We start from the raw sequence: 13,173 nt of genomic DNA on the forward strand, positions 1-13,173 counted from the left end.
CACCTGGCTACGGAGGTGCCTCAGAGCTGCTGCACTTCCAGGTTTAAGCATGCCATGTCATAGAACAGTAGAGAAAATAAAATTTCCATTCCATTTCTAAGCAAATACAGTCAAAGTTCTTTATAGCAACTCTCTTTTTAACATCCCAACATGTTATAAAGTCCTATATGGTTGGTCCCAGACAGTTTCTCATTAACCTAATGTTATTTTACATTCATTATAACAACATTGAAAATAAAAGGATTTCTCTATAATAACCATAAATTTCTACCTCTAATATTTTATTACAATATCTGGGTTTTAAAATGACAGGACACTTCAGATATACTGAAGTTAAATGAACTAATTGATGAGCATTTTCTCCTATGTCATGTCTTTCTATAGATATGACGGAATCAAAAACTTTGCAAATAATTTTTGTAGATAAATACAATTTATAAGAATGTGCTTTATTGAGAGCAGAGCTGCTGCTTGTTTGTTTGTTTGTTATTTGGTTTTTAGGAGCATTAGCAACTAAGGCCATATTGCTCCGGGGATATGCGGTGGTCATTCCCTGACCTTTCCGCATCCTCCGTATTTGGTGGTGACTGGCTCAAACCCCGGTTTAATCAAGAAACGTGTGCTACGCACTGCTGCTCCTTCCCACCTGGCTACGGAGGTGCCTCAGAGCTGCTGCACTTCCAGGTTTAAGCATGCCATGTCATAGAACAGTAGAGAAAATAAAATTTCCATTCCATTTCTAAGCAAATACAGTCAAAGTTCTTTATAGCAACTCTCTTTTTAACATCCCAACATGTTATAAAGTCCTATATGGTTGGTCCCAGACAGTTTCTCATTAACCTAATGTTATTTTACATTCATTATAACAACATTGAAAATAAAAGGATTTCTCTATAATAACCATAAATTTCTACCTCTAATATTTTATTACAATATCTGGGTTTTAAAATGACAGGACACTTCAGATATACTGAAGTTAAATGAACTAATTGATGAGCTTTCAGCCTGACCATGAGAAATCATTTAAGATTTCCCATGCTCTTTTCTCACAGAGTGGTAATGAAATGACCATCAGCTAGAAGTTAATTTAATTAGTTCGGGCGAGTGTATGTTTATTGGTATGACTCCAAGAAAGTGGATAGCTTGCCAATCACAGATAAAATGAGGATTTTGCAAGCTGTAGATAATGGAGTGCATTCTAAGATTGACATCGCCAAACAGTTCCGCATTCCTAAGAGTACTCTGTTCACTATTCTGAAAGATTGGAAAAAGATTGAAAGTTTAGAGAAATCTGCTGCACTAGGCAGGATTTGAGCACGAAAGATGAAATATCTGGTTCTTCGAAGAGTACTTTTGGAATGGCTAATGATGATGCATGCAAAAAATGTTCCCATAGATAGTAATCTTTTAAAAGCTAAGATTGAAGGCTGAATTATGTTAGTATGTTAAAATTTTAAAATTTTGTTTGTCAATTGAATGGATATTGAAAAATTTTAAAGTTCAGATGGATGGTTCCAAAAATTTAAGACTCATCACTGCCCATTTTTCAAAAAAAGTTTGTGGCAAAAGTGTGCCAGTGGACATTTATGCTACAAAGGAATGGAAGGAAATTCATTTAAAAAATGTTTTGCTGACATACAACCACAACGAAACCTTCAATTCTGATGAAACTGGACTCTAAAAAAAAAAAGGTGAGAAATGTAGTGGCAGAAAAAAGGCCAAACAACAGATTGCCATTCTCCTAGAAGCAAACATGTGTGGCACAGAGATTGCTCTTTTAATCATTGGGTAAGACCAGAAGTCTCGATGCTTTAAGGTTTGAAGACCTCACTATGTATCGAGCATGGATGACATCACAAATCTACGAAGAATGGATCAGAGACTGAGATCACAGGATAAGTGAGAAAAATATAAAAATTTTGATGTTTGTTGATAACTGCACTCCTGATTGTCAAGTAAATGACCTCCATGCAATCACTATTGAGTAGCTACCACCAAATATGAGTCAGTTCTTCAGCACTTGATAAGAGTGTAATCCGAGAAAAACTACTAAAGAATGCTATTAAACAAAATTGTGCTATTTTCTGAAAGCAAAATTCCATGCAAAATTGACAACCTGCAGGCAATGTACTTATGCGTTTCAGCATGGGATGAAGTTGAAGAAAAAGTGTGGCCAACTGCTTCAAATATGCTGGATTTACCACCTTGAATGATGCAATGTGTGAAGGTTCATGTGCTTCTTCCTATATTAAATGCAAAGAACAGTCCAATAATAGGGAAGAAATATTTGAGCATGTGCATCATCCCTAAACTTACAGGAAAACTTAAGCTTCAAAGGTTAGGCAGAAGTGGGTGCTGACACAGAATTTGTCAGGATATGCACAAATGAAGAGGAACTCATTGCAGATGTAATGGAATCTTCTGAAATTTGTGGATGAAGATGAGGAACACACTGCGGTTGAACAAGAAGTTTCAGTGAAAGATGCTCATCAAGGATTAGAGCTTGTTCACTGATTTTTTTCAAACACAGGCTAATTGTGAAAGTGAAATAACTGCTATTGTGCGTCTCCATAATTCTATTTTAAAACATGCTCTACCATTGAAACAGCATGTTTTGACAGATTATTTTATTTTAAAGTATGAAACAATTCTCTTGTTAAGCCTTGATAGGTATGTAGTTTATGTAGTGAAATTTACAATTTAATTGTAACCTTACTATGCTCTACAATCAATAATAAGGTATAAGTCTAACTCTTCTTTTATGGCTGCTACTCAATATTTTATCTTTCTGCACCTTCTCTAACTGTTAATGGTCAAACACTGTCTACTGTTCTAGACAGGGTTTGACTAAAAATTCTTACAATATTTTAAGGGGGAAAGTTAAAGCTAGGATTTACATTAAAACATACCTAAGGTCACAGAACTCAAATACACAGGTTCTACAAAATGGCTTAGCAAGGCTCCTTGCAAGCCCAAAACATTCCACCGAGCAATTTTATCACTACAAGACATCGTCCTTAGCTTTTCTCCTCTAAGAATAGCATCCCAACTCTGAAATGTGTACTGGGTATCAATTGGAATGGTTCCTTCACCTATTTATTTGTAAATCAAACAAACAAACAAACAAAAAAAAAAAGTAAATGCACAGTTATTCAACCAGCATTGATCTTCAATACATAAATATTTCAACTTTACAAATTTTATCATTTAAGTTATTAAAAATTTTATTTTATTATACTACAGCATTTTTTCTTAAAAAAAGATTTCTGTTATAGTATTATAAACAGACAATATAATGACTTCTGTTTCTATATATAATAATATATATCAGCTACATAATATGAAGCTTGAACAGTATTGTTTTTAGCATTTTCATTATACTGTTAAATATATTACACACCACATATATAATACATATAGATTGACCAAAATTAAATTTAGCCTATGATCACAGAACTCAAATACACAGGTTCTACAAAATGGCTTAGCAAGGCTCCTTGAAACCCTGAGATTTTCAATCACTTTTGCAAATATGGACAGAAGCAATTCAAACAAAAAATTACTGTTTTTTACCTATCAGACAGTGTTTATCTGGCATAAGTCTAGGAGTTGTGATTTGCTAGTTACCACAAATGTGTAATAACTCATAGCTTTAATTAAAAAAGTTTCATGCTACTATTAAAAACATTACGTTTCCCAGATTACCAGCTGTAAAGACAAGCATTGCATTGACTTATAAAAGGACATTTGTCACATTTGTCACTTATATCTTTAAAAGATTACTCTTCATGCCATATTCTCCTAAAATATAAAAGGGCAGATTTTTAAATACTTTGTCATATGCTCTTTCAAGATCAACAAATTTTAAATACAGATTTTGTTTTTGTCATATTCCTATGACTTTTCTATAATTTCTCTTAGTGCAATTACAATGCAACCTCAATATAATGAAGGTGTTGGAGAACAACTTTAATACCATGTTATATAAGCTAAGTATGCTACAGCCAAAACTAAAGTTTACTGTATTTTAATATGAATAAACCAATGGCTAAAATATAAACTATTATGCAAGTATTTTATCATTTTTATGCAAGAAAATTTTGTTTCACAGGTAGTGGTTGTTATTGTTTTATTTTTATTTTTTCTTCTTTTTTTTTTGTCAATGTACAAAATGGGTTAAATATTTTTAATGGCAAATGCACTGCTGCATTTTTTTTAAATAATGTGATACTTTAAAATAAAAATATTAAACAGCACTGCTTCATAAACTTAAAAATAATAAAACTGCAAAATTGTCAATTTCTTACAATGACCCCACACTTCCAACTGAGACATGCTTGCCAGCAATCAAATTTATAGTACAATGCAACACATCAACAGGAAATGAGGAACTACAACCCAGCCATATAATCTAAGCCACCATAGTTGAAAGTGGTCATACACAAAGGTACAAAAAAACAAAACAAAAAACAAATCTATGTTTTTTTTTGAACAGGTATCTTTTGAGTTACTCATACATGATTAAGGTAGTCCTGGAAATCACTGCATAGGTGAAGATCTACATTCCAGAAAAATTTCACAGAAAATAGCATAATACTGTTGAATTACATTTTAAAATCAGACTACTGGATCCCTCCACCGAAGGACATACTACTTTGGGTTATAAACAACATATTTAAAATTTGCAGTACTGCAGTGTAATTTCACATTACATGCACACTATGCATTATCCCTTTAGCAGTTTCTGCTATTCTAATGTGATTTCATCCTTAAAAAGAAAGCCACATGTTGTTTATGAAACTTATAACTAAATATATCACAACTGACAAACATGGTTCCCTCCCTCCCTTTCAGAGGAAACTAATTTTGCAAGTGTCTTTGTGTACAATTGGCATTTAACTGATGTATTTTTATTGCAAATCTAATTTCAGGGGAAATGGGAGAAACAGTGTCTACAGAAATTACTCTTGGTTAATTACAGTTGTTTACAACATTTAAACATCTAATTGAGAGAAATACTACAGATGAGAAAACAACATCTCAGTGGTCCATGTTTTGGAAACCATTCCAGTAGCTGGTTCCCCTCTGTGAGGTATAGACTAGTGTCTATTGTGAAATCCAGATTTTTTTTTTTTTTTATATCCCTCACGGAGGACATTACAATCATGTTATATCCAAAACTCCAATATAACTAGGCATGGTATATCAAGGTTGTTGTATTGTATTTGACCACAGAATCCCCTTCTCCAGTGTGGCCTAAAAACATGGCTTTCTTCCAAGTCTACATTCCAAACTTTTGACCATCTAAGATATTTTCTAAGATATTTTTTCTTATCTTTCTATATAATGGCGTACTAAAGAGTGAAACTCCTCTGTAAATGTCGGATTCAGCTTAATTCCCTATTAACATGCACTGAATGCCTTTCTCCAATCTTCTGAAACTCATTCCTCAGAAAATGACAGCTGAGTAATGCTATACAAAGTCATGATTACACTATTTTCCCCCTCTCAGTATTTCAGGTCTAATTTCATCTACAACCGCTGCTTTTCAATACTTGATACATAGCCATCTCTAAAACAACAACAGAGGCAGCAATTAAGCAATATCACCCATTTCAATATTTTCCACTTCTTCAATGATGCCTTCAGCTCATCCACTTAAGTTTTAATTTTGGCCTTATAATTTTTATCCCATGTTTTTTTTTTAAATATCCTTCTCGTCTACCTTAAATCTGCCATTATCATTTTTGATTACCTTAGTTATGGTTTTGCCACCTGTACTGAGATTTTCAACTAAGTGGCAAAAGAATTTCCAACCTTCCTAGTTTTTGTTTTTGAAGTTTTTCAAAAACTTTCCCAAGTTTTTATTTAGCCTCTAACACATATCTCACATTTTTTTCAATGTTACAATATAAAGTAATGAACTATAACTATTCCTATTATCCCTTGATCCAGGGCTAATAGGAATCCAGGGCTTTGGATTTCAGTCAGTGGAAGGAATTTCAATGTTATGTTGCTCATTATTTTTGTTCCATGATGACTGCTAGCATTATCAACAAGCAGCAAAAACTTCCGATTTTATTCCTTCATCTACTAGTTCACAGTTAGTATTAGTAATGGCCACATGGTGCAAGAAAGCCTATGGCTTATGATGCACCAATCATAAACCATTATTTGAATACAGGCACTCCCCCGCTTACGTAATACTTGACTTACGGAAATTTGACTTTGCATAAGCTTTTGCTGGCCGGTGCAAACTTAAAAAAAATCATGGAAATGTATTTTGCATCCCGTAGGAATAAATGGAGGTATTGTGAAAATATCACAATGTGAACCCAATAACACATTGTCTTTTTGGTAATTAGTTCTAAGACCTCGGAAGTTGAAATTTTTGCTATATCACTAAGCTATTTATCTCTCTAAAAGGTCATTTTTATAATGGTGTTGTTGTTGGTGTAGATGTTTATCGGCACAAGGGCAACTTAGGCCAAAATGTGCCCATTCTGATATTTGGATAGATGCTGGAAATTTGCTTTATTTGATTTTAGAAATATTCATATAGTCTGGTTTGTTTAAGATAAGCAAAGAGCTCGTCCAATTAGCAGTTTCCCAACAGGTGGGTCAGTGATAAAGGTCCTTGCATTTGCGTCAGAGAGTGTAAAGTATAATTTCTGATGTGAGAATGAATTGAACAGTCTAAGAGAATATGCCGGACTGTAAGTTGTGATGAACAATGCGTGCATATAGGAGGATCGTCACCCATGAGCAGGAACAAGTGGGTCAGATGTGTGTGCCCTATGCTTAGCCTTGCCAGTATTACCTCTTCATGCCTGTTTCGCCTATAGCTGGAGTTTGATAGTTGTGGTTCACGTTCAATTTCAAACAATTTATTGTTCATATGGGTCTTCCGGATGTTTAACCACTGGTCTCTACAGATATGTCGGAGATGTGTTAGTAAATCTATATAGGGTACTTGGTAAGATGGAGGTGCGGTGCTGTTTGGCTGCCTGGTCTGCTGTTTCGTTACCTATTATGCCAGCATGCCCTGGAATCCAACAGAAGCTTAGAGTATGATTCATATTCCATAAACGATTTAGACCACACCGTATTTCTTTTACTATGGGATGTGGAGTTGAGAATTTATTACTTATTGCAGACAGCGCACTCATGGATATATTTGTATATATTAAACTACTGGTGTTGAGAGGAATACCGATATTGTCAATAGCTAGCTGGATTGCATACAGTTCTGCAGTATAGCTGCTGCATTCAGTCGGGAGAGATACAGACACTGTGAATGAAGGGAAAACTGCTGCATCACCTACATTTTTCCCCCATTGTTGGAAATGTGTCACGGTAAGGTAGGTGGATCAGGTATTTTAGTTTCTTTGAGCGTGTTTTTAAAATGTACATTCCAGCAGTGAATCAACTCTTGTAGTCTAACACCAGCAGGTTATTGTTATAAAATGTTATCCATTCAGGACTGAAAAGTAGCGGTTGATTGGGATGATCTGGAAGGCTTTTAAGTCTGACTGCATAGGTGAGTAGTAACATTTTCCTCCTGAGGAGGAATGGAGGTTCGTTTACCTCTATATAGAAACTTTGGACTGGGGAAGTTCGGAAGGCCCCAAAAGCAGTGTGAAGAGCCCTGTGTTGTCTCTGGTATTTAGTCTTGTAAGTGCACTTTTCCTGGCTGAGTCATAGATGATTGCACCATAGTCTAGATGCGACCTGATGAGAGAAGAAAAAAATGCAGGAGTGTATCTATCCACACCCCATGCTATGGCAGAGATAGCTCTAAGTATATTGAGTTTTTTTAAACAGATGGTTCTAAGATAACTTATATGCATGGAAAAACTTAGTTTCATATCTAGTGTTAAACCTAAAAAGCAGATATTGCTGGTGAGAGGGATTGGATAATTTCTTAATTTAAGTTCAGGTTCTAGATGTAATTTGCATTTTTTTACAGAAATGGATAGCAATCGTCTTTTTTTCTGATAGACGGTAACCATTTTGTTGAGTCCATGTCTCCAGCTTACTTATGGAAAGTTGTAGCTGTCTCTCAATGGTATTAATATTTGATGAATGGCATGATATGGCAAGATCGTCAGCATACATATATATCTCTACAGTTCTAGGAATATTCTGCGCAATGGTGTTTAGCCTAATTGCAAAGAGGGTATCACTAAGTATGGACCCTTGGGGCACCCCTTCTTCCTGCATAAAATATTGTGACAGTTATTCTGGTGATGAACTTGAAAGGTTCTATGCTTAAGAAAATTCTGAATGAATTGTCATAAGTGTCCTCTCAATCCCATGGAATAGAGCTCTCGAAGAATGCCATATCTCCATGTGGTATCAAAAGCTTTTTCGATGTCTAGACTGACCATCACTAGATGTTGATTTTCAACATAAGCATTGTGAATATTGGTTTCAGCTCTTATCATAAGATCCAAGCAGGATCTGTTTTGGAGGAAACCGTATTGGTTGCAATTTAACAATTTTATTTTCAAGGATCCATTTTAGTCTGCTGTGTATAATTTTTTCGAGTGTTTTACCGAGACAGCTGGTGAGAGAAATTGGTTGGTAGTTTTGTGGAACTGATTGATCCTTCCCCAGTTTAGGAAAAACAAGGATTACTGAGTAATGCCATGAGGAAGGATAAACATTCAAGGAAAATCTGATTATAGAATACTATTAATAATTTTAAAGAAGTGTTATTGAGATGTTTGAGCATTATGTAATAGATCTCCTCCAGTCCTACTGCACTGTTTGCTGATCTGTTTAGGGCTTCTTGGAATTAAGTTGAAGAGCTGATTATAAGAAAGAGGTCGTGTGGTATTAAAATTTATTTTATATTTTAATTTTCAGGAATGAATTGTCATATGTAGATGCTGATGATATTTCACTAAAAGTTTCTTCGAGGAAACTGCCTATTTCTTTAGGAGAGGACAGTTCTTGTGCATTTCTAATCAGAATTGGAGCAGTAAATGGAATGTATTTATTATTAATTGTTGGATTTTTTTTCATATTATCCGACTGCTGGTGTCCTTTGTGATGGTACTGACAAATTTTATCCAGGAGTCTTTTTTTGCTTTTCTTCTTATTTGTCTTGCCCTTGCCTTTTGTTTTTTATATAATATGAGGTTGGCTGTTGTGGGGAACCCACAAAACTGATTCCAGGCTTTATTTTTCTCTCTTTTGGCACTATTACAAGCCTCATTCCACGAGCGTTTTGCATATCTGTGTTTGTCTGCAGAGGATTGAGGAATTGTTTCAGAAGCTGCTGCCAAAATATTTGTGGTAATGTGCTCAGTGACTTTGTCTATAGATTGTGTTTTTATAAATTTATCATCAAAGGACACACAGACAGAGTATTTTGCCCAATTTGCTTTTGAGAACTTCCATTTTACTCTATAGTCGGGACAGTGGGATTGTTTTGTTTGAATTTTGCATATAATTGTTGTGTGCATCTTCTAAGATTGACCACTCTATACGGTGGAACAGTATGGGAGAGCAAATGGGCAGGTCAATTGCTGAGGTGGATCCTGTGGGAAGATGAATATAAGTGTGATGTCCAGTATTTAATAAGGTTAACTGCTGTTGGTTCAATAAGGTCTCAATAAGATGTCCTCTTTGATCAATGCGGGAAGATCTCCACAATGGGTGATGCCCATTGAAGTCGCTGAAGGGTGCTGGCACTTGAACTATAAGATCTTCTAGTTCTTTTAGTGTGACGGGACTGTTTGGCAGAAAGTATATTGAAACTAGTGTTAGCATTATTCTAAGAGCCACACGCACAGCAACGGCTTCCAAGTTGGTCTGTAGAGAGATAATTTGAGAGGGAATTTTAGAGTTAACTAAGATCGCCACCCATCCATGTGTGTATTTTGCAGTATTCCTGTATTTTCTATACATTGTGAAGTTTTTGATTGAGAAAGTTACTTGCAGAGTTAAATTGGTTTCTTGTAAATAAACTATCATTGGATTATATCTATTAATCAGGTCATATATGTCGTCTGTATTGGCATGCATACCTCTACAATTCCATTGAAGTATGTGCTGCATTACACAGTTTTTGGAGTTGATTTGATCTGTCTGTTTTTTTTTAAGCAGTTTGTTTGTATTGTTCAGTTTTATGTCTATCTTTTTTTGGGAATACTGGTCACTCTGTATCCATGTCTTCTGCTTGAAGATGTAATATGTTGACCTGTTTCAACTTTATTGTCAACATCCATATGTATGGGGGATTGTTTCTTGGTCTGGATATGATCCCTTGGTGCTGATTTGTCTGCTTTTTTAATACTTGCAGGTATATTGGGTGGAACAGAAATTGGAGTATTATTTTCTTGTTCTTGTAGACTTTGTTTGGCAGTTTGCAGCTTAGCATTAAGCACAGACCTGGCCCAATCGGCAATTGAAGTGTTTGGATGTACTGAGATGTCAGTCTGAGTAGCAATAGAAACACTCTGTTGAGCTGCTTGTGCATATGTGCATTTCCGCATAAACTCCATGATGTGTTTTTTGGCTGCCTAGTATGTTACCTTGTTTTCTGTTTTGTATATTTTTTCCCCACTTTCCACAATTTTTTGAATATGCCAGATGATTACCTTTGCAATTGGGGCAGGAGAAGGCAGCTACAGTACAATCAACTTGGGTGTGTTCTGTTGAACCACAATTTGGGCATATCATGGTGCCATGGCATGCTACCTGGGGAAGGCGCATTATAGCCTTCCCCAGGTAGCATGCCATGCTTCTAATCAGAATTGGAGCAGTAAATGGAATGTATTTATTATTAATTGTTGGATTTTTTTTCATATTATCCGACTGCTGGTGTCCTTTGTGATGGTACTGACAAATTTTATCCAGGAGTCTTTTTTTGCTTTTCTTCTTATTTGTCTTGCCCTTGCCTTTTGTTTTTTATATAATATGAGGTTATGTGCCTTTAAACTCCCATAATAACCACAACAGCTACCTGGGAGTGTCCATATTTCTGGCACTTATAACACCTGATGTGGTTCGGTATATATGGACAATTTAGATACCCTGCTTTATTTGTTGGTAAATTTGGGGTACTGAACGTCAGTATTATGTTCCGTGTAGGTATTAATTCCCCATCTTTCCTGATTAATATTCTCTTTGCTTGTATGACTCGCTGATCAGCCAACTCTTGCACAATTTCTTCTGAGATGTTAATGAGGTTCCACTCTGCTATAACAACTCCTTTGGAGGTATTCAGAGTGGCATGTAGTGTAATTTTCACTGGTATTCCACCAAAAGTGGTCAGTTTCATTAATCTTTCTGAATGATCTGGTTTTATTGTTTCTACCAGCAAATTTCCAGACTAGACTTTTTACCATCTTTGTAAAAACGTCTGCAGCATTTTCCAAGCATTTCAGAATTAGAAATGGGGATAATCTGACAGTGAAATGTATAAGGAGAAAGGCTGGGTGATATTGTTGACATGGATTTTTTTTTCCTTTTATATTGATAATGGTCACGATCTGGTTGGTCCGTATTGGTAGATGATCTCAATGGATCAAGTGGTGGAAGGATTTCTTTCTCCATTTTATACTCCTTTTGGCCATGAGGGTTGGTTTTACCACTCAGGTTACTGGCACTGCTATGGGGTGGTAGGAGTAATGCCAAAAGTGGCCAAGTGGTAATTCTAATAAAAATAAAAGGAAAGTTGTCTTTTCTTTCCTGACTTAACTTACTATTTGTAAAATGAAGTCTACAGTGCTTTTTGAAAGAACTTAAGAGAAACTAACTGGAAACTTAAATAGAAGAGTGATTCCTTTAAAGGAGAATGCTTTATAGAGTTCAGAAATCACTTGGCCACGGAAACACCTGGCACCTTTTATAATGGAAATTGCACTACACTTCCATCATTATCATATGTTCCATTATAAGAGTAAATTTTGAATGCCTTTGTGATATTTTTCTAAAACACATTTCTGGAGGTCGCTACCATAAAACAATAAAAACAATTTGCACTTTCTGATTTATTGGGCTTTTCGGTTAGTGCAATCTATTATAAATAGGTAGTAAACTTGATCTTATTGCATTTGTGATAAGTGGAATTCCGATAACTGGAATTCTGCGGGTTTTACGTTACAGTATTATAGTGAAATGAGTTTCCCTTCACTTCAATCATACATAAATAAATTTTCAGAATCTTCTCTTCATTCCTATTTACTTTTTACAATGGTGAAGGGAAAGGGACCAATGGAAAGTGCAAGTGCTGGGAAACAAAGCAAAATTGATTTAGAAATGAAGATGATTAATTAAGAAGTAGGACAAAGTTTGTCATCTATTGTACTGAGTTAGGTCTCGCTACTTCAACAGTGAATACTATTTTAAGGGACAGTGCATGTATAAAAGAATATGTTAAAGGATCAACAGTGTTCAGATGCTATACTGAAGATGGAAAAGCTATTAATAATATGGATGGAAAACCAGATTCAGAAGTGAGTGCCCCTGAGTCTAATGGCCATTCAAGCAAAAGCAACAAGTATTTATGAAGATATTAAGGATAAGTGTGGCAAACCCCAAGCCAAGTTTGTGGCAAACAATGGGTGGTTTAATAGGTTCAAGCTTCACACTAGTTTCCAAAACATTAAGGTATGCAGTGAAGTAGCCAGTGCCGATTCTGCAGCTGCAGAGAAATTTTGTGATGTGTTGGAAAAAACCCCTTCTAAATCTCCACAGCCCTCAACTTCTGCAGTGGCGTGCTTATCAGCTGGAGAGTTAATTCTAGCAATGATGCTCAAAAAGTAAAACTTGTTGATGTTATGCTTGTCTCCTCTCTTTTTGTAATTTTATAATTTTGTACACTTTTGTAATTTTTCCTGTGCATGAGATAAAAAATTTGTATAAATAATGCTATTTACATATTCATCGAACATTTCTTTTTTTGCTTCAATCAAATTCAGCATGTATAGTTGCGAGTGATACATAAACCTTTAGAGAAATTCCAACTTATGCAAAATGCAACTTACGTAGAGTCCTGCGGAACGCAACCCTTACGTAAGTCGGGGTGTGCCTGTACTGTTGTAGGCATCCATACCTTCTCATCAGAGCATCAAGTAATGGAGATGTTTTCGTATTCACATAGTGTTCCTTGAACACGCAAAGTTGTGTGGCATTGTTAATCACTAAAGGCTTCAAATT

The 13,173-nt window shown here is 35.4% G+C and overlaps 1 protein-coding gene across 1 annotated transcript in view; it reads right to left on the reverse strand.

Moving 5' to 3' along the window:
• The window catches only part of LOC150086962 (uncharacterized), a 270,054-nt gene that overhangs the window by 37,902 nt on the left and 218,979 nt on the right, over positions 1-13,173 (reverse strand). The window contains exon 11 of the mRNA XM_090372337.1: positions 2,910-3,092. Coding sequence (XP_090228463.1) covers positions 2,910-3,092 — 183 coding nt within the window. The remainder of the gene's footprint in view (positions 1-2,909; positions 3,093-13,173) is intronic.

This window comes from Mastigoproctus giganteus, chromosome 4 (genome assembly GCF_048544385.1).
Source record: "Mastigoproctus giganteus isolate SK-2022 chromosome 4, ASM4854438v1, whole genome shotgun sequence".
In the NCBI taxonomy this organism is placed as follows: Eukaryota; Metazoa; Arthropoda; class Arachnida; order Uropygi; family Thelyphonidae; genus Mastigoproctus; species Mastigoproctus giganteus.